Source organism: Ictidomys tridecemlineatus, chromosome 11, assembly GCF_052094955.1.
Source record: "Ictidomys tridecemlineatus isolate mIctTri1 chromosome 11, mIctTri1.hap1, whole genome shotgun sequence".
In the NCBI taxonomy this organism is placed as follows: domain Eukaryota; kingdom Metazoa; phylum Chordata; class Mammalia; order Rodentia; family Sciuridae; genus Ictidomys; species Ictidomys tridecemlineatus.
In genome coordinates, this window is record NC_135487.1 from 37,893,812 (window position 1) to 37,913,209 (window position 19,398).

At 33.0% G+C, this 19,398-nt stretch overlaps 1 protein-coding gene across 5 annotated transcripts in view; it reads right to left on the reverse strand.

The window, feature by feature from the left end:
* The window catches only part of Faf1 (Fas associated factor 1), a 384,137-nt gene that overhangs the window by 205,132 nt on the left and 159,607 nt on the right, over positions 1-19,398 (reverse strand). For all 5 annotated transcript variants that reach the window (XM_078026234.1, XM_078026231.1, XM_078026233.1 and 2 more), the window contains one exon: positions 8,708-8,813. In XM_078026234.1, the coding sequence (XP_077882360.1) occupies positions 8,708-8,813 (106 nt within the window). The remainder of the gene's footprint in view (positions 1-8,707; positions 8,814-19,398) is intronic.

The following is a 19,398-nucleotide window of genomic DNA, read 5'->3' on the forward strand; positions in this document are numbered from 1 at the left end:
ATTTGGCCCTGTATCAATCAATTTGGACCAGCTGGGTAGAAATTCACACAATCCCAGGAAACCTGGGAAGTGAGGTGCTCTTTCATTTTTCATTCACTTGAAACATTAAAGAAAAATTATCATTCTATAAAAATGTCCACTTTTCAAGATTTTAGCAGAGCCATTTTAGAGTGGGTTTCATTTTCGTTCAATTACTACTTTAGTGACCAATAAAATGATCTTTTTCCCCCATGCAAAAGATTGTGGAAGAATAGTGCCTAATGAGCACAGGGTACCCAAATACTTAACCATTATAATCCTGTTTAAAAAACTAAATATTTAATAATGGCTTTATTGCCCTAAAAAAAAGAGGAGAGGAACTTCTACACACACTAAATAAGCCTGGAAACTAATTTTGCAGTTATTCACAATAAATAATATCATTAACATTCTTCCTCTGAGCCTCCCTAGCCTAGTGAAGTGACCCTGTGCAAAGATTCTGATTGATCCTATGTCTGTCTGTTTTGGTTAAGCTATAAGACGGTATATGGGGACAGCTGCACTTGGGAGCAACTTAAAACAAATTTCATCTTAGTGGCATCTAATCCAGTCCTTGGTACAAGACACATGGAAAAGTCAGTGTCGAAATTAAACAATGAGGGCTTTGCAATGAGCAGATGCTTTTGCCTTGCAGTTGTAAAACCTTTGAACAATCCAGTACTCTACTGTCTGGTCACGCAATGACCACAAAGCAAAGGAATACATTTTGTCATTTATACAAAATGTTTGCCATGAGCTTTTAGTTTTTTTTTTCCTTCAAAAAGATTTTTTACAAATAATAATAGAAAAATACTGAAAGCAATAATATTAATTCCAAATTGAACAATAGGTTTTTAAAATATATTCAGCACACTAAATATGTTCCTTAAAAGATTAATTCTTTGAATGCATATTATTGAGTCATACACAAGACACATCAGACAAAAGAAGAGTACCATAACCAAAAGTTTTAAGAGGTTATGGTCAAATAATTTTTGGCAGATGTAAATAATTTTCACCTGTAGACCTTATACCGGGTCTTGGTCTAACTTATGTCTACTAGCACTTTATATTCACTTATCCGTGAATTCCTTGTTTTGTTTTTTGTTTCTTTATTGGTTTGTTTTACGGGGGTGGAGGGATAGGGAGAAATGGGGATATTACTCTACTTTAAGGATGAAGAATATTTAAATGTTAAAATACTTCTCAGCTTAAGCAGTGTGGTCTTGTAGAAATTGCAGCCTTTTTTAATCCTTATGTTACAGGACAGAACCTTATCTCTAGCATTCACATTCAGGAACCTAGGGGTTAATATTTTAACACTGCAATAAACTCTTCTTCATAAGAAAAAAGCATTCTAACCACAGTAGTCTTGGTGAAAGCACAGAAACAGCCCCACCTAAGAAAGTATCTGTATGGTCATGATCAATCCTCCTCTTCTGCTAATTAAGGTTTTGGCTTTAAAGATAAGTTTTTATTGTACCTGCAAAAAAAAAAAAAAAAATCTAGTAGCTTTATCTTTATTTTAAATAGTCTATTGCAAGAAGAATTTTTTCTGTTTTTCTTATCTTTCAATTTTTATTGAAATATAATCTTTCCAAGAATATCAACTCAATAAAGTCTCATTGCTTATGAATTTCATTGGATATTTTGTTGACTATAGGTTTAAGAATTATACTCCTCTCTCCACATCCCACACCTTATATTTCAATGGAAAGTCCCAAGTAATGACCATATAAATATGAAATAATCAAATTTTTATTTCAAATATCAAATAGGGCATGCTACCCTCCTTAATTAAAATTCTTTGAAAAATAATATAATTTTGTGGCTGACTTTGCATTTCTGTATTTTTTTTCTAAGAATGGAATTAAAACAAAGATCCAAATAGCATATTGGTATAACATGCTTTCTGGAATATAAATTTTAGATGTCCATTTATGGAGACAGGCTAAACTTAGAACTATATGAAACATTTATAACTACTGATATGTAAAATTGATAGGATTTTGTTGTCTTCTTTGCTAATAGCTACTATTAAAATGAATTTGAATAATGGTGTCACTAATATATGTCACCAAACAAAAATAAAGCATGATACAACTTATTATGAGAAACTATAAAATCATACAAAATCAACTGAAAATATCTTTCTAAATTTGGTCCTTTGCATCCTAACCTACACAGCTTACAAGGAGAACTGTTGCAGTGTTAGTATTCCAATTACAATAGTGTATATGAACAGCCTCAAGGATATAGAATAACTATAAATTTGTGCAAACTGGATTTGGTAATATTTTGTAAATTCATAATGACCACTTAATAGCCAGAATTATGCTAATAGAATTGTGTAAAAAATTTCTTTGGAAATGTATTCCAACATTAAAATTATCAATTACACAATTCCCACTTGCATTTAATGTACTTTATTACACTAATTTCTTTATGAGACCATGTAGAGATTTGCAAAAATGGTTAACTCAAATAGTTTTTCCTTTCAGTTCACTCAATAGCAGCAATATATTTTATAGTATATATTTTACTCAAAAAATACATAAATAAGTCACAAACCAAAAGCTAACAGATGTGTGACTTCTAATTAGTTATAATAATCTCTGCTTCAATGCCATTAGAATGAGCCTTTCTTTCCTTTTGAAAACTAAAAAAGCTTTTCCTTTGAATTTTAAACTGTCAGGGTGCTTCAAAGTCAATGTACAAAATCTGCTTTGATTAAAATTTTAGACATCTACAGTGATAACTTTATGAAAGGAAAATATTAAATTATAATTATCCTAAACAGACACAGTCTTGTGAAACTAACCCTACATTCATGTTAAAACACAAAGAGTTGAATATAATGAATTTGATTCATCCTGGGACACAAAGCTTCACCACAGTAAACTCAGTCAACTGTTGCTCTTGCGCCTACATTCATGGTGCTTAAATAGCGCACTTTAAAACAAAAAAAACTCCAATTGGCTTTTCATACATCCACCCTCCCCAAAAATAACGCACTTGAAAAACTCAAATGATATGAAAGGCTTCAAGGCCTCTTTTCTCCCTTTCATACCCCTTTTTTTTATTTCTGTTTGCAGTAATCTGCCTTTCTCTTTCTCTTTCTCATTGCTACAGAGCAAGCGAGGAGGCTCAGAGCTTTGAAAAGGGGGCTCAGTGTGTAATGGGTCCACTAGAATTAATTTACTTGCACCAAATCCATTGAGCACAGAGGTTCCCCCCACCTTCTCAAATCATTTGGAGTCGAACGCAGCCCCCAGCCTTTGTAATTCTAGTAAAGCACTTAAAGTGCACAGTAGGTGTTCATGAGGACCATCTGGTCAAAAGCAAAACAAGCTGCTGATTTTGCCTTTGAATAGAATGAAGCAAGTGTGAATTAGTCTCTTCAATTAGCACTATTACAACCTGTCAAGTGCATATTGTAAAACAGGATTATTACAGTATTGGTCACCAGTGCAATTATTTACTCTCTGCCTTTTCTTGCATATAAAAAATGTCTTATGTTTATTAGTTTGTGATAACTGAACATAATTTTTCTTAACTCAGGCATTTTAAAACTACCAACAAAAAAAATCACATTATGAAACATAGTTGTCGGCTACAATGAGAGGATACATACATCTTAAGTAACAAAGGACTACAGCATTGCCTTTAATTCTTAACAAAATTTCATTGTATCTTCTTGAAATGCAGGTCAAAAAATACTCACAGGACAGGGGGGGGAAAGTATTCTAAAATACTTCCGGGGATTTGGGGAGGGGTAATTTCTGAACAGTTACATTTGGAAGTATTACTTAAAATTTCTTTCTGAGGGGATGATTTATTAAAAAATTAAGGAAAACCTCAACACTTATAAAATGATAATTACTGATTTGTAATTTATTTAAAGCAGTGAGATTCAACAAATTTGTCTTAAAATGCAACATGAAACAAGTAATGTATATGCATATTTAGAAAAAACTCATAATCTCCTTTTCTGAAAGCTGAATAGAGGCTTGAATTCATTGCCAGTGCCTAAGAATTTATATCTCTTTCATTCTTGCCAAGATGTCATTTGTGATTTCAAATTTTTAAAAAATCAAACTCTGATATATGCTAATTAAAATTATTATTCTAATTGAGCTAATATGTCGTTTATCTTGCAGCAAAAACAAACCACTTAAACTTTTAATTAAATAAGCACACAACTTAATTTAACCCTCTAGCATATGCACATTCTTAGCTATCCTACTCTTTCCTGAGTTCTGTGCCAGCAACCCTCCTTCCCCATACTGGAAAACAAACAAACCAACCAAAAACAAAACAAAAACACTCAATACTTAAAACATTTTAAAAGGCATGTTAGTTAAGAAGTTATAGTCAATTCATTGCTAGAAAATTGCTCATTAGTACAATCTGTAAAAACTACATATTCACCAACTGTTACTGGCCACCAGAATTAAAGAATATTCCAAAGTATATATTAGTCAAACAAGTTCAGAAAGTAGCAAGCAGAAAAATAGGCACAACACACAAAACCTGCCATGAGGCTCAAATTTTCACTGTTAAAATTAGCCTCGTGTTTTTACAATTATTTTAAAGAACTGGAGATTTAAATATGTAAGTTCCTGTCTTGATACTGATTCAAAAACTCTGTTGGCTTGCCACTTAATCACTAGTTTGTACAACATAGTACTAGTAGTGAAATGTGCTGTTACACCCTGCAAGACATAGCTTTATAGGTTGTCCATTTCACCCATTTTCTTCCCATTAAGAAGTAAATCAACATTAGTAAGAACAGTGAGAATTCTGGGGTAAAGTGAAACTTGGGAAAGGATTTAAATAATTCCAATAGCTATTCATTGTGCTTCTCACTGTAATACATAAGTGATACCCCATGATTCCACACTAAAAATACTTAGGTTTCTTATCTTTGTTATTCTGGATCAGGTGTATATTCCTTAAGTTGCATGACATCTACAAAGAAAAGTAGATATTTTGCCTAACAGAAGCTTTTGCAATAATAAGACAGACAACAAAGAATCAGTTTCCAAGAAAAGTTGGCTTGATTTCAGGGACTTATATCCTTTTCCACACCTGGGTTTAGGATTTGCAAAAGGCAAATCGATCTTCCTTCCACTCCCTTTTTTAACCCATCCCAAGTGCACTGGAAATCACAGATCTTTAAAAATATCAGCAGATTACTAAATCTGTACAACTAACTGTTTAGAAATCTGAATTTTCAGGGTAGAATATTTTTTATAACAAGGGGAGTTTGTTTAAATTTTCAAGGAAGGTCTGCATTTTAAAATGTGACAAGTAACCAATTTAGGAGTCAAAAGGTAAAAAAAAATAGATTGTCACAAAAATTGTCATATAATTATATAATTTTTTATAAACTGTTTTGTAATAATGGAAAAGATAAAGGATTTTTCTTCTCATGACTACTTGAAACTCTCCCCATTCTGGCCTTTTTATACTCTTACTGCCTTCTCAAATAGGAGGATAATATAAGTGGAAGGATTTGTAAAAAGGTTAAAACAAAAATAAAATCAAAATTAAACCCTCAATAACTAACTAGCTTAAATTAAAATCTAGAGCATCAAAGGACAAAAGTCATGTGTCATGGGGCAGCAGACCAGAGTCAGAATGAACAAACACTTGTACAACTGTTGGTTTATCACCACTAACTTGCATGACCATATGGTCACTGAAGAATTAATCTGAAATTCAAACTGAATCTTGGTTTTATTTTCTAATTCAATATTTTTTAGAATGTATTTTGTCCAATTAACAGCTGAAATCAGTTCCTTTTTCAATCGTATTTCATTTACAAAAATTTCCCCTGGGTCAAAAAACAAAAAGCTTTCCTTAAAAACTTCAAGGCTTTCTAAAATTAACAACTGTTTTTCACCTAGAACACAAAAATAATACACTACACTGGAAAAATGATTAGGAATCGTTTGGTTTCTCTAAAATTTCTTCCTTTCTCACAATTTTTTATTACTGGTTAGAATTCATTCTTGGACTAAGTACTACAAAGACTGAAACTGGTGATTAATTTACACCGTAGAACACAAGGCATCATTAAAATTCCATGTTAAGAATAGAAGTATTAGTATTTATAAAATATAACTCCAAAATTATTTCAACATTATATTTTTATCTTAGTGCAATCAAGCTGATTTTGATTACAGCTGTAGTCCTACAACAAGAAATAATACACATACTTAAGTGTCTCCGTGGGTGGCAAGGCTGTACATAAGAACACCTTTCTTGCTCTTGAAACCACCCCAACCACAGGTATTCCACAAGTTGAAGGAGAAAAGTGATAGGACTATGCCTATAGAGGTGATCCATATCCTTTTTCTAAATTGTTCAAAATAAGAGCCAATGTGGGCTGTCTACTCACAGAAAAGCAATTAGTACAAAAATAACTACATTTATTTTTTCCTGGCAGCTAGCATTTCAAAATATAATTTAAAAATAACTTTCAAAAAGGAAAAAAGAAGAAGAAACCAAACTCTTACCAAGAAATACATAAGAATATCTGTTTCTGCAAAAAATATTCCTGGAACATTTTTCAAAAGATATTTAGAAAATGTTAGGAAAAAGATTTACTGTTTTCAAGTCCTTGAAGCTTAAAATATATTTGATAATCTAAATAGTATGCCATGGAGAACAGTTTCAGCCAACTGTGGCTCACAATGGCACATTTACAGAATTTTAAATATTTCTTTTAATAATTGATGTAGTCATTTTGAATCATTCTGCATAGGATATCAGGTGTGAGCAGATTGCATTAACGCTGCTTAAACATTTCAACTTGTCAGTATGGCCAACTCGATTTCGGAAATATTTGCAGTATTTTCCCATCGAAACAGTAATAAAGGCAAAATAAATATATGCCACTACTTTATAATCACCGAACATTAATGAATATTTTATGTCTTTTTAAATCTCCCTGTTTAATTTAAAAGGGTGAAATTAAGTCTCCTCCCTGCAATATGCCAATTATCTGTAAATCAAACAATAACTTGGCCATTATGCTCCTTTTTGTTAATATAAGAGAAGCTAATTTGAAAACACTGAATGGCATTTTTAGGCTATCAGCTTAATAGTCCTTTCTGCCCTCTTGTGGAAGGAAGTTGAAATACACCCATACACCTGAGTTAACAGAAACTGCCCCCACCCCAGGGGGGATATATATATATTTATATATATATAAAATATATATATATATAAACTTCAACCAGAAATAAAAAGAAAGCAGTTTATATTAAACCATCATGTATTATATTACCATTCAATTCAGAAAGTGAATCAACAGAATCAAATTCATCTCTCATTATCTTTGCTTTGTGTTCAAACTGCATTTCCTTGTTTAATTAAAATTCACATATATAATTTTTATTTTACTGTCATAAAGATTCTGTTGAAACTCTGAGGTAGAGCCACAATAAATTATTATTTTTAATACACTAACACATGATTTTTAATTTTTAAATTTAGAGCATAGAATATCCATTAGAGATTAACACATTATAGAGATTAAAAGTGAAATGAAAATTGATGTTTTGATAATCCTGAAAAAAAAACAAATAAATTAAACATATGATTCAATTTAGGAGTCAGAAAAATTTTTTAAAGACTTTGATTACCAGTAACAAATTAAGTGATCAATGGAGAAAATAAATTTAAAGCAATGAGATCTTTATTCCAAATTCAAAAGAGTAAATTCATTGACAAAACATGAAAGGAAGAAACAGTAATTGTCTAGCCATTACTGAAACAATTTATATACTTCTGAAAATAACTGGTTCTTCCAAGATAACATAAGTAATATTTTAAGCAATATAGTCTTAAGTAAAAAAAATTATGAAATAATCCAAGATTAGGCATGATTAATTCTCTTCAAAAAATTAGCAGACAAAAAGACTATTGTCTTCATAAATTATGAGGGGTAATAATACACAGTTACTATTTCAGTCTTTCTGAATACACTAGTTCAGTCATAACCTTAAATGTTTTCCCCCTACGGAGACAAAATTATTGGCTTTTAGGTAGGTGGGGCCAAAGGCATACCAAGAAGGTACCTCTTCTCTCTTGGGGGAGGTTCCTTTTTGAAACAGTGGCCCTCCTTAGACATGGTAAAGAAAATATTGACACGCTAAATAGACTCTTCTCAGATATTCGAGCTAAATGACAGTCTCCAACAGCACCTTACAAATCCTGTCCAAGGATAGAATTGAGCTGTTTAAGAAAAGCTTCCTCAAATTTCTTTTAGAAACAGAAGAGTAAAAAATATGAATAGGTAACATATTTGAGAGTAACCTTTCAAATAAAATATAAGCATCTTCCAAAATGAAAGCTATCAATAATTTCCAAATTAACATTTTGAATAATCACTATTGAAAGCATGAAACACCTTATATGATAATGCATTATTCTTAAGCAGGGTTTTAAGTAGATGAGTTTAAGAATTATCAAGAGCTCCCATTTACAACATATCTTTCTGGGTCAAATCATTTAGTATATCTACAGTAATCACTGATGTTCCAGTTAATTAAAATTAAGAACCCAATAATGAAACATAAAGAGAGTTTCCAACCAGAGCAGATAAGCCCTCTTTTAACAGGGTCAACATTAGCTATAATGAGCTACCTTTATTCCTTAGCTGTGAGACATAACTCACCTCCTGAATGGTACTGCTTCCTGAGAAGTTCAGGTTGTACTCCCGCTGGACTTCTCGGTGGGTGATGATCAGCATGAAGTTTTGATTTAATGACTCCTGCAGGGCACTGAAAGGGTTGAAAGAAAAACAAGGAACTCAGAGATGAACAAGTTCTAGCTTGCTTTACAGCTAGCTGCAAAAACCCCAGGAGTACCCTAACCTCCACACAGGCATGTCCGGGCCCAATGTTATCATCTTTTCAGCTCCTAAAGGCAAGAGAGCAGGCTGAGAACAACCAAGGGGAGCTAACCTGTTAACTCCTTCTCTACCAAAATGTTTTTAAACTTCAATTCTAAATACTTTGCATACATACTAAATTTCCATGAGTTATATGCTTCTGTCTACATATATATTTCCTCTAAAGAACCAATTATCAATTATGTCAAATTCCAAATACGCTACTAAAACAAATATGCAAAGACTGGTTCAATCTTAAGGTAGAAGCAGCTATACTAGAATAAGTATGAAATTATTGCTTATACTCATGAATTTATACAACAATAGAAATAAGATTTCTGTCAAAATTCAGAAGATACTGAAATATATAGAACTATACACCAAAATTCCTTCAAACTAATTCTGCTTTCATTTAGGACCCAGCTATACAGAATTAAGAAATTAAAAAATTCTAAGCAACGTTTTAAAAATCCCATTTCTAAGTTCCAAAATGTTAGAAATCTATCAGAAACATAAACAATTATGATATTTAGCCACATAAATTAAGAAAGGTGTCACAATTCTATTTTAATGTCTATTAATTATTAAGACATACTATCTTTAATCTAAGGTTAAAATAAAAGTCTATTGCCTATTATATTCAAATAATCTATACTCCCTGCCTTGAGTGTAGTTTTGACAATATTCTAGCTGTGCTACATGGCTCTGGCCTTCATAACTCCTGCTTTGCCCATCTGAAACTTTGTTATTATGTGATAAACATGCACACAACATAAAGATTAGAAGCTGTTTGTTCTATTGCCTCCTGTAGAGTTCACAGGTTAATTACAGACTAAAAATACCTAGGAAGCACTAATATATATCATGAAATATCACTGATCAAAATCAAAAGAAATTCTACCAGGTTTCTTGAGGCAAGAATCTCTGTCATTGTATCCTTAGATCTTAAACATAAAATTGGAACACTGCAGATTCTTACTGAATAATGAATAAGTTGTGGATGTCCACAATGTAAAAGTCTGATTCATCCTTGTATCTCATACAACAATGTTGTCTTCTAAAATACTACCATTAGAGTTAAGACATTGATTCATTTATTTATCAACATTACTTCAATGTTTTGCTATTTCAGATACAAAGGAAATCAATCCAAACAAGAAAAACTCAAGTCTAAGTGGGATAGGTACTACTGAGAAGTTGAAAGCACAATGAAAACTGAGAAGGAAGTATTCTATCTCAGTAAAAAGATTAAAGAGTTATGGGAAAGCTTCAGAAGAAAAGACATATATAAGTTGAAATATGAAAGATAAGTAGGAAGTTAAAAGTCTATCATTCAGAAGGGATAAAAAAGTTTTGTTTGTTTTGTTTTGTTTCAGTAAGGGAAAAGGTAGCACTTTTTTTACACAAGGAAACTAGGGGAGGGACATAATATACCCATGTACTTACTAGACACCTATCTATGTTCATGACATTCTAGTTGCTAGGGAAATAGTGGTGGGTTAAAAAAATAAATAAAAAAAAAACATGGTCCCTGCTTTTGTAAAACTTACATTCTAGTAAAAGAGACAAAGATCAAGTAAATAAATATATAATTTTAAAGAATGTTAAGTGTTGTAAAGAAAATAAAACAGGATTATAAGATACGAGATAACAGAGGGTCAAGGTCAAAGGAATTATTTTCCACAGAACAGTTAGAGAATGCATCACTAAGGAAGAGATATAACTTGAGGTTGGTATGATAACAAAGAGACCACAAGGGTCATAGGTCCTTGTAGCAACATTGGAGGTTTGTTAAAAGAAAAGTAGTTGGGGCTGGGGATGTGGCTCAAGTAGTAGCGCGTTCGCCTAGCATTCGTGAGACACTGGGTTCGATTCTCTGCACCACATAAAAATAAAGATATTGTGTCCACCTAAAACTAAAAAATAAATATTTAAGGAAAAAGAAAAGTGGTAAAAGCTGATATATATTTACATCTATTTAAGATTACTCTGGCTACAGTGAGATGAGAGATATAGGAAGACAGACTGGAAACTAATCCATAAGAGAAGTGATGGTGTTGGACTATGATGGTAGAGTTAGAGATGGAAAGGAGTTGTTCAATTCAGAATACATTTTAGAGATAGAAGCCAGAAAAATTTTATCACTTCTCAGTGACAAAAATTAGGGTATTACCACTCATCTTTCATATTTCAACTTATATATTATATGTCTTTTTACTCTAAAGCTTTCCCCTCTTTTACTCTGAGGCAGAGTTAAGTACTTCCTTCTCAGTTTTCATTGTGCTTCTTTCAATTTCTCAGTAGTACCTATCCTATTAGATGAAATGTGAGAGAAAAAGAGAACCCCAAGGTTTCTGGTTGGAGCAAAGAGAAGGATGAAATTTCATTTAACAAGGAAAATGGGTGGGGAAATTGAGAGCGATGTTTTAGATATATTAAATTTGAAATGCCTATTAGGCATCAAAAAAAAAAAAGTCACAAACAGTTGAATGTAAGAGCCAAAAGTCAAGAGAGGTCAAAGCAAGAGAGTTAACGGTATACAGACAATATTTAGACTTTGTGGCCAAAAGAAATCACCTAGGAAAATATGTTATCTATAGAAAAGCAGAGAGGGTGAGATGGAGCCCTTAAGGAATTCCAGTCACTTGAAATAAAGCAAAGGGGAAGGGGTCCTTTAATGGAGTTTGATAGTGAGATAAGAGAAAAATCAAGAAAGTCTAGTATAAGAGAACCAAATGACATAACTGTCTCAATTAGGACATGCTCAATCACACTAAATGCTACTGCTACATTAAGTGCAATAAGGCCAGGAAAATGACCATATTCATGTTTCAGAGATTATACTCTTCTGATTTGCCCTTAATTACCAGGGAATTGAACCCAGTAAGATTATATTTCTGCTTCCATTGAGTTTATTGAGGGATGGGTAGACAAGCATACTTAAAAATTCACTACTGAGCTGGGGATGTGGCTCAAGTAGTTGCGCGCTCGCCTGGCATGCGTGCAGCCCGGGTTCAATCCTCAGCACCACATACAATGAAAGATGTTGTGTCCGCCGAGAACTAAAAAATAAATATTAAGATTCTCCCTCTCCCTCTCTCTCTCTAAAAAAAAAATTTTAAAAATTCACTACTGTCATGTGTAACTAATTAAAATAAATTAAAAAATGGAAAAAATTCACATAAGTTCACATATGGTACACATGGTACCATGTGCTTTTAAAACTCTAATACCGATCTTCTTAATGTGCTACACATACCAAAAGATACTTAAATGAGACCATCTATACTTTCTATAGAATCCAGCAAAATTTGCAAGGATTTTATTGCTAAAATGTTATCTAAGCAAATTGACTCTAATTGCTGAAGCTAATGGAAAAAATTAGGGACTCAGTTGCTGTATCCAGAAGCAATTTTTTTCCCTCACAGTGCCTCCTAATGTCCTAATGGTTGTCAGGATAACCACAACCATCAACAATCACACAGGCTGTCTCTCAAGTAGCATTTCAAAATGCAAATGCTACTTCAACTTTTGATTTTTAAAGTCTAAGAAGGATGATCAGCTAAAATAGCTAGGTGAGAAATAATGAAATGTTTTTGTTTTAAATGGCATGTTTTCTCTCTAAGAGATGATAAAAAGTGGCAACAAAAAAATGTAAAAACTTTAAAAAAGCAGTTTAAATTCTAACACACTGCAAGAAATAGTTTTGTGAGAATAAAACATACGGTCTCTCCTCATTGTTCTTTTTTTTAATTTTTTTTTCTCCATTTTTTTTCAATTGGGATATTTATGTTTATCAACAAAGACATGGTTTAGTTTCTATAAAACAGACAAGGATCAGGTATACTTTGCTCTACCTTCAAATACAGAATTAATATTTAAAATATAATCAAAACCATATACATTTGTCCCCAAAATCTGAGATAGTGGCTGTTTGGGATGGGATGGGATGGGATGGAATCATAAGGACGTAGGACAGAAGACATTTTAATTCTTATCATCTCATAATTCTTCTAACAAGGTTTTTGTTTGTTTGTCTGTTTGTTTCTTTGTTTTTTGTTTTCTTTTGTTTTTAAAGAGGCTGTGTCTTGCTATGTTTGCCCAGGCTGGCTCTGAACTCCTGAGCTAAGCAATCATCCTGATTCAGCCAGGATTACAGGTGTGCACCACCACACCCAGCTAATTTCTTAACACTGGGGAAGAGTATGTGTAAGAGAGGGAATGCTAAAATAAAGACAAGACAATCAATTTCCTAACATTCTTAGCATAACTAAGCATTAATATCTAAGCCAAAAATAACTCTCTTCTTGTCCACAAGTCTTGGGTTTCCAATATTCCTTCATTAGAAGAATCTATTATCTATGCCTGAGAAGATCACCTACCAATTTAACTATAAACATTTATCAGGAAAAAAGATAAATCTGTAGTTGAGGCATTTTTATACATGTGAATGTACAAAGCCATATATTATTACCCTTCATGTGTCAAGAACTGATAAATCAGCAACACTAAGAAAATAAATATAAGTCTTTATTGTCTTGACTGAATTTATTTTATATTCAAAGAGCATTTCAGCAGGCCAGAAAAGCTCAGGGCTATATTAATAAATGATATATTGATTTTTTTTTCAATTTTTTTTTTTACAGCTGCACTGTAGTAGTAAAACCACCATTTGATCACCATGTAGTTACAGACCTATCATTAATTCCTGAAGAATAAAGAGAAATGGTTTCTCCTCTGCAGGCCCATTTCATAGTGTATCACATTAACAGGTTAAGGAATCTTGAACTAAGAATAAAAATATCATCGAGGAATTTCTTCTCCTGCAATTTCTTGAATCCAGAATTCCCTCTGAAAGTCTTCAGTGGGCAGATCTAACCAGGCTGAATCATAGACTACCTATTAAAACATTAACTGTTCTAGGGCAGAAACTCACTATTATAAAGTCTAACCCCATCAAAACTAACAACTAAACTAGAAAAGATAAAGATAAATTTTCAGGGCTGTTACAGACTAAAATGTTTGTGTCCTACCCAAAATCCATATATTAAAGTCCTAATTCCCAATTTGATAGCATTTGGAGGTGAATCCTTTGGGAAGTAATAGGTTTAGATGAGGTCACTAGGATGGTGCCCCATGATGGCACTAGTGTTCTCATAAAACGATTAAGAGAAACTGGAGCTTTTTCTGTCTTTCTGCCATGTGAGAATACTGCAAGAAGGCAGCCAAGACAAAATGAAGGCACTCTCAGAAACTGAATTTGCTGACACCTTGATCTTGGACTTCTTCCAGACTCTAGAAATGTAAGAAATAAGTGTCTGTTGTTTAAATATGACAGTTTCTTGCATTTTGTCACAGCAGCCCAAGCTGACTAATGTTAAGGGACCTTAGTTAGGGCTTCTATATTCACAGAACTCAAGTAAAAGCTGTCATCAGTTCAGTATAGACTTCGAAAGTGGCTGCTTGTTAGACACCTGTATGTATACATCCAAATTAAAACCTGGCTCGTTAAAATCCATGGTAGAAAACCATATACTTCTGTCAAAACTCATACATAACTTTGAGACACTTAAGAATTGTACATTTACTTTATGTTAATTACATTTCCATAAAATATTTCAACCATAAAAAATGCTTGAATAAACTGATAGCCATCATCTTCCCAATTCAATGGGCCCAATTTGGGAGGGAGGGTACTGGGGATTGAATTTAGGGGCAACCACTGAGCCACATCCCCAGCCCTATTTTAGATTTTATTTAAAGACAGAGTCTCACTGGTTGCTTCACCCCTCGAGTGCTAAGGCTGGTTTTGAACTCTCAATCCTCCTGCCTCAGTTTCCCAAGCTGCTGGAATTATAGGCATGCACCACAGTGCACAGCTTCCCCAATATTTTTTAACTTCAAAAATACAACACACTTTTAATCAGTGTAAAAGGGAACCATGGGCTTGTTGCCATTATGACTTAATAACACTGTATGTCTAATGACATCTGTGAGTTGTCATCAGTGAAATTATACTTCTTAAAATCAATGCTGCATGTGTAGTTAAAAAAAAAAAACTTGTTTTATCAATACAGAGATAGAAAGTCTCCTTTTGTTCCTGCTGTGTATATGTGCTACTTCTTTTCTTGCACTGGATATTTTAAATAAAAATATCAATATAAGACAGAATTATCAGGTTATTTATACTAGATTTTATTTTTTAAATATGGCCTGATATTGAAGCAAGAACATTAATTTATTTCAAACACCTATGATTTATATAATAAAAAAGTAAATAATTTTAAAATACATTATTGAATTTTTCATTTACACTTTACATCTTTCCAAAACACACTAGAATTTTTCTCTTTTGTCTCTTTAGAATATGTTGTGATCTACAATGATCTTTTTATCCTTTTAAATATATCTGATTTTAGATTAAAAAGCATGACACATGGCAATTTAAATTTCCATTCTAAACTTACAGAGTCATATGAGCTCTTGTCAACAAAAGACTAAATTTACTATAATTATGGATTATTTACACTAAAACAAAATAAGAAATCAATATGTAAATGTAATGTTTGTTGTAGCTAATGCAGCCAGCAATGACAGATTAGGTTCAAATAGCAATCAGTTTGAAAATCTGGCACATATGTAAATGAACTAGGGCCTTGATGTTTACACATGATTGTATTTCATTCAGGATTTTTAAAATGTCTCAGGAACAGCATAAAAATAAAATGTTAATCTTTCCACTATAAATATTACTTGAGCTATTATCATAACTGAAACTAGGTTTTGTTCCTGTCCAGCTAAACTAACATATGATACTAATAATTTTGAGCTGTAGATTACATCATTCTTAATTAACACTCTGCTACAGTTGTTAACATCCTCCAAGACACCATGTTATCATCACCACAAGTTCTGTAACAATCTTAAAACCATGTTTAACGAAGGTTGGCCTCTTACTCTGCAGCTACTTTTAATTGCTTTCTTTGCTGGCAATTAAATATGTCTAGATAAACAAACATTTTGTTTCACATAATTCATAATAACATTTTTCCTAATAACATTTTTTTAAGATGATTTCAAAGTTCAGGCAGCCTTTTGTCTAAAATTACTGTTTATCAATATAGTAATATATTGGATTCAGCAAAATGCATTAACCAAAGTACATAAGATTAATCAAAATGTGGTAATTAGTAGTGATGGTGATATTTTGAGATACAGTAAAACTGTCTCAATATAATTCCATCCATCTAGACTAACTATGAGGGAAAATTTATATTTACAGATATATTGATTTTTGTTTCATGAATTAGTGACCAAGTTTCTTGCTGTCCATTAAATCAATCAGTTCCCTCAGTCACAGAGAATACCTGCAGTTCTTTTTCAAAGTGTGATGCTAACAAGCTAATCTCAGTAGTCACTGACCTATCAAAAGGCAGTAAACTGTATAATAGGTTTGGTACATGACTCCAATTAGATGTGTTGTGGTCTCCATTGATGCTTTAATTGGGGACAAGTTTCTTTTTCCATCCAGAATGCATAACTTTAGGGAAATGTCCTCTACTTAAAATGAGCCACTTTCATGGAGCTCCTTAATAAGAAACATTTACCAACCCAGTATTTTCAAATTTTACTTTCACAAAGTCTAATAATAATGCCCACCTGAATTAAACTTAAGTTGAAAAGCAATCACAATAATGTACTTGAAATACTGATTACATCAACTTATAATGGAGAAACAACATTTTGAGTCCTACATCAAACAATGCTTTGTTCTAATTATAACACTTGTGACTTAAAGTATCTTTGCAGATAAATATCCTTTGTGACAAGAAAAAGTTGTTTTGTAAGGTATTTTGGAAGAAAAAAATATAATTGATTTAGTCAAAAATATTTACTTGGATACATAAAGCATACATAAACTGTATAGGTCATTGAAAGGACTCTTTTTTACTGCCAAACTACAGGAAAAAAAAAACTCACAAAATTGATCACTGAAAAGCAATCATGAGGAAGAAACACAGAAAAAAACTGCAAATGAAATTATATCAATTTGGAGAAATTACATAGTTTGAAATTTTTTTCCAGTTTGAAAATAAAAATATTTAAAAATCTCTCCCACTGGCAGTTGCCTTCATATGTATTCCTGAACACTGCATCACTTTACCCATCCATATAAAGGACTTACTTACTGCATATCTACTGTGGGCCAAGAGGCGCTGCTGTTGGTTTACTTCAATACATAACTAGATTTAAATGAGATTTTTACGTTGAGGACCATTCTTTTGAGCAACCACTGAGTTATACCGAACAACTCATCTCTAGGATGATCAAGGCACATGATGAGTGATTTGGAGTTAAGAGTCTTGTGAAATCCAAGTCCTGGCTATCTATTAACTAGTTCTGTCACCTGGCAAAGAGAAACTACCGAGTGCCTGCAAGGTGCCAGGCCTAATGCTCATAAATGTTATCTTATTTAATCACACCTGCTCCCCAAAGTCCTGTATTAGAGAAATTATTATCTTGAACATTCTCAGGGAAGATGCTAAGGACTCAACAGACAATTTAACCTTTTCTTTCTGCACCCCAGTCATAAAATTAGATTGGATTAGATGGCTGCTTTAGCTTTTTCCAAAGATGATATCCTAAAATTTCCTTCTCTAGGAAGAAGTCAGAGTTCTTGGATGTGACTTTGCTAATGTTAGGGTAGTATACCAAAAATTGAAATAGTCAGATACAGACAAAGGGGTGAAAAATACTATAAAGATTAAGATTTGTGCATAGATTGTTTGGAGAAACAGAAGTAGGATGGGAACTATTTTAAAGTAACCTCAGAATGTCCTTCTCATTATCGAATCCCACAACATTCTTTGGATATCTTTCTTAGTTGGACTAATGGGACAGTAAAGTGGCTAGAATTGCCTCAGTCCAGGATGAGAGAAGTGGGAATGAGAAAAAGAAAAATATATATACTATGAGGGATTTTTTTTTTAAAACAAGAACATCTGTAGCATTCCCCCTTCTCCATTCTAGATTTGTTTCTATGAGAGGGAGAAAAGAGCCAATTAGGACTATTCACAAGGTCAGATAGTATTATGAATTCAGGAATGAGACCAGCAGCTTCCTCTTTTACTTCCTGTGCCACAGTTCACTAAATTCTTTTCCATTTCTCCCTTACTGTGGAAGATACAACCATGGAAAAAACTTGTCATGAGATCTCTAAGCTGTCTTTCCTATGACTAGGTTGATGAGGCAGGCCTGCTGCATCATGCTACCAGGCTCTGCAGACTAAGTCATAACTCTATATGTTATCAGAGTGTGGGATCCTAAGATTTAGAATTGGAGTGAGAGTAAAAAGATCTCATTTAAGACTCAGGTCTAAACCACAAGCTCCATTCGGTGCTTGCCCAGCTATTAAAGCAGTTTTGTTTTCCAATTTGGCCATTGATTTTTCCATATATAATCCACTGCTAAGAAACCAAGAAGGGTGAATGATATCATGAATGCCTACAAATCTAGAAAAGCCTCATAACCTGGGAACAGTGGTGCACGCTGAGGCATGAGGATTGCAACTGAGTGAGATACTGTCTTATGAAAAAATAAAAATAAGGGGCTGGGGATGTAGCTCGGGGGTAGAGTGCCTGAGGTTCAATCCTCAGTACCACTATTACTACCAAAAAAAGAAGAAAAGAAAGGAAAAGCCACTCTATTTTCAGGTAGCATCTGAGTCCAGACCTGTAGTAACAGTGATGGACCTAAAACTCAGCTATTTTGATTCACTACTCCTCAACAACTTGCACAGCACCCAATGAAAAAACACAATAACTGTATTCTTAATTCACAACTACTGTCACCTTCTCTCCCACCAACAGTTTTTCTTCAAGCAGGAAAAAAAGACATAATGGGAATTGAACTCAGGGGCACTGGACCACTGAGCCACATCCCCATCCCTTAACACATATATTTAACAACAGTCGTTTACTTAAATATCACAGGAGTCCCAATTAGCACCTGAATTTACTTTGGCTTGCAGAAACAGCAAATAATTCAGAGCCACAGTTGAAAATAACTTCACAATATAGAGATCACATGAGATGGTCATGTACTTAACTATATATGACAAAAGCTCAACACTCTCACAGAATTCAATAAAAGATTAACATGGCCCTGCTAGAAAAGAATTAAATAAATGTCTTCATAATAAAAGACAGTCTTTACAAATGCTTTGGTCATAGTCTGTAATATATAAAAATATCCAGCTCCGTTTTAACTATGTAGATTTTCCTCCCTTTTATGGCATGTATCTTTTGTTTGCAGTTGTCCCTTTTACCATCAGTAGTTGAGACTTGACCTTTTATACTGGGCCTACTAGTTGAAAGTTTTCATCACTTATTAGACTGTGAACAAAGCAAGTTGCAAAGACTCTCTTTTATTAGCAAAATATCCATTCAGCCCTTTACTAACAAGGTGATCATAGG